At 46.1% G+C, this 2,756-nt stretch overlaps 1 protein-coding gene across 1 annotated transcript in view; it reads left to right on the top strand.

Annotated features, from left to right (window-relative positions):
* bcar1 (BCAR1 scaffold protein, Cas family member) overlaps positions 1 to 2,475 on the top strand; it is a 20,583-nt gene extending 18,108 nt beyond the window's left edge. Inside the window, exons 6-7 of the mRNA XM_031868147.1 lie at positions 249 to 335; positions 1,512 to 2,475. Of these exons, the coding sequence (XP_031724007.1) occupies positions 249 to 335; positions 1,512 to 2,057 (633 nt within the window). The 3' untranslated portion in view covers positions 2,058 to 2,475. The remainder of the gene's footprint in view (positions 1 to 248; positions 336 to 1,511) is intronic.
* The last annotated feature ends 281 nt before the right edge of the window (positions 2,476 to 2,756 follow it).

The following is a 2,756-nucleotide window of genomic DNA, read 5'->3' as shown; positions in this document are numbered from 1 at the left end:
TGTGTGTGTGTGTGTGTGTGTGTGTGTGTGTGTGTGTGTGTGTGTGTCAGCAAGGCTGTTCAAGGAATGTGCATGAGGGGAGATAAGTTACGTCCCATCAAAGTTCTTGCGGTTCCTGTTTATCACCACTAGAGGGAGGCAGAGGCTGTATATTTCTCATGATCCTCAATATGATCGTGAAGGACAGAGATGTACACATCATGTTGGTGTGTACAAAAGTTTTGTTACAGCTGTGTTTGATCCGTCAGGGAAAGGAGGAGTTTGAGAAGAACCAAAGACAGCTGCTGGAGAAAGGCAACATCATCAGACACAAGACACAACTGGAGCAGCAACAGGTACCCGTCTGTCTCTCCGTCTGTCTGTGTCTCTCTCAGTCCATTACTCTCACTTTCTTTGTTCTGTGATGTGATTGTTTGTGTGAGAGAGAGAGAAAACGAGTGGCCGTTTAGGCCATAATTAGAAGTGAAGCTGCTGTAAACAATGCTGGGCCACTAGGGGGCCGACCAAAAACAAGCTGACAGAAACATATTAAGCGTGGGGGGGGGGGTCCTAGCACAGGAAATAAAACAAATGTTAACCACTTAATTTGTTGCATTCTGGCAAATTTTCCTGCACCAATATCTGATGGAAATGTCTTCATTTATTGTAAAGAAAAACCCTAAATTCAAAATATAAAAATAGAATGGAACATAATGCAGTTAGTCTCTCAGTCCTTCTGTATTCATTCTATAAACTTCTCTCATTTGATGATAGACTCTCCCTCCTCTTTTGTCTTTATACTTTTTTTAAAATGTGAACGTGCGGTGACCAACGCCGACTTGACTATAAAAATTAGTATTTTCCCCAACAACAGCAAGATCCGCAGATGAATGATCCTCGAGGTCCTCATTTTCTGTCGTTGGACCGGGAACGACTCCTTGACCGCGAGATGGATCTTGGGCACTTCTTGTCTCTGGAGATGATTATTTAAATTCATGTATAAATGTATGGACTTTAATAGCTCACAGAGGGTCAGCAAGATGATCCACATTTTTTTGCACATTCAAAACAGCTCCCCCATATCTCCCTGTTTTCTGAGGAGTCTGAATATTTAGTAATATTGAAAGAATAAAGTCGTAATTAGAGCTGTTAGTATAAGGATGGTGTCTTCCTCACTCAGACAATAGTGTTTATTTTATTTCTTTTAATAAAAAATGTTGCCAGACACATGTCGTAGTTGCTGGATATTTGCAGGGATATGACATGTTACGTCCCTAGACGCTTTGTCTACATTCAGTAGTTGCTTTCAAGGGTTGCCAGATTTGGCAAATCATGTTTTCATCTAAATGTTCATTGATCGGTACGGTACCTCTCTGACTGGCCTGAATGAGTTGTGGATTCATCCAGCGATTATCTTTCTGATTGATTGTGTCGTCTATAAAATGACTTGTTTCGGGTAAAACCAAAAGATATTACAGTTGGAATCATAGCATTATGATAAAGCATTGACGGTCTCCTTCCTCTTCCTCCAGATCAAACAGTTTGAGCGACTCGAGCAGGAAGTCAGCCGGCCGATCAACAACGACATGACAGGCTGGGTCCCGTCCCCGCACCCCCCTCCGGCCAACCAGCAGGCCCAGAACGGCTCCGGGGGCCCGCCTTGCTCCAAGCTAGGCCACGGCGACCGTCAGCTCCTCCTCTTCTACCAGGAGCAGTGCGAGCAGAACATCACCGCGGTGACCAACGCCATCGACGCCTTCTTCACCGCCGTCAACTCCAACCAGCCGCCCAAGATCTTCGTCGCGCACAGCAAGTTCGTCATCCTCAGTGCGCACAAGCTGGTGTTCATCGGCGACACGCTGTCGCGCCAGGCCAAGTCGCCTGACGTGAGAGCGCACGTGGCCCAGAGCAGCAACGCCCTCTGCGAAAAACTCAAGGACATCGTGGTCAGCACGAAGACGGCGGCGCTCCAGTATCCTTCCCCCGGAGCGGCCAGGGAGATGACTGAGAGGGTGAGGGAGCTGGCAGGGTGCACGCAGCAGTTCAGGATGGTGCTGGGACAGCTGCTGGTCATGTAGGGGAGTGAAGGGGGGCACGGGGGGAGGAAAAGAAACCAAACAGTGACACAACTGAGATGACCCAGGAGCACGGGGGGCAGTAAATCCTCCCCGCGACAAGGGCTGGATGCCCCTGCAGCACGGGGGGAGGGAGGACCTGGAGCCCCCTGCGGGAAACCCTGTACACCCCTCCAGTTTGAGGTTGGAGACCCCACATCCACCCCACCTTTCACTGGGACCACCCCTCCCTCGTCCCTCCTTCCTTCCGCACGCTTTTTATTCTAGACAAACTAAAAGGAACGTTTTATCTTCAGCGGGCTGTAAAATAATCACTGTAAATATTTAAGTTACTTATTTAGTCAGAAAACCAGAAATAAAAAAAGACTCAAGAACTTTCAGTGTATATATATGTATATATACATATATATACACATATATAAATATATGGTTCTTTTTTGAAGAAGAAAGAAAAGTAAATAAATGTAGTTTTTAGACAATATCAATAATTATTATTATTGCTATACTGTATAATTCTGGTTCTGATTGTTGATCCTTGTATCATTGTTATGGATGTGTAAATTCCAGATGATATGTATGACTGTATGTTGTAGTACATCTATGCTCTTCTCCATCCCTGACAAAGGCACACTTTCCGAAAAAGCACTGGAGCGCGCGCGCGCACACACACACACACACACACACACACACACACACACACAC

This window comes from Anarrhichthys ocellatus, unplaced genomic scaffold (assembly GCF_004355925.1).
Source record: "Anarrhichthys ocellatus isolate YVR2014 unplaced genomic scaffold, GSC_Weel_1.0 scaffold41, whole genome shotgun sequence".
In the NCBI taxonomy this organism is placed as follows: domain Eukaryota; kingdom Metazoa; phylum Chordata; class Actinopteri; order Perciformes; family Anarhichadidae; genus Anarrhichthys; species Anarrhichthys ocellatus.
Note: the sequence above shows the minus strand (reverse complement) of the source record. Positions and strands in the feature narration are given on the sequence as shown.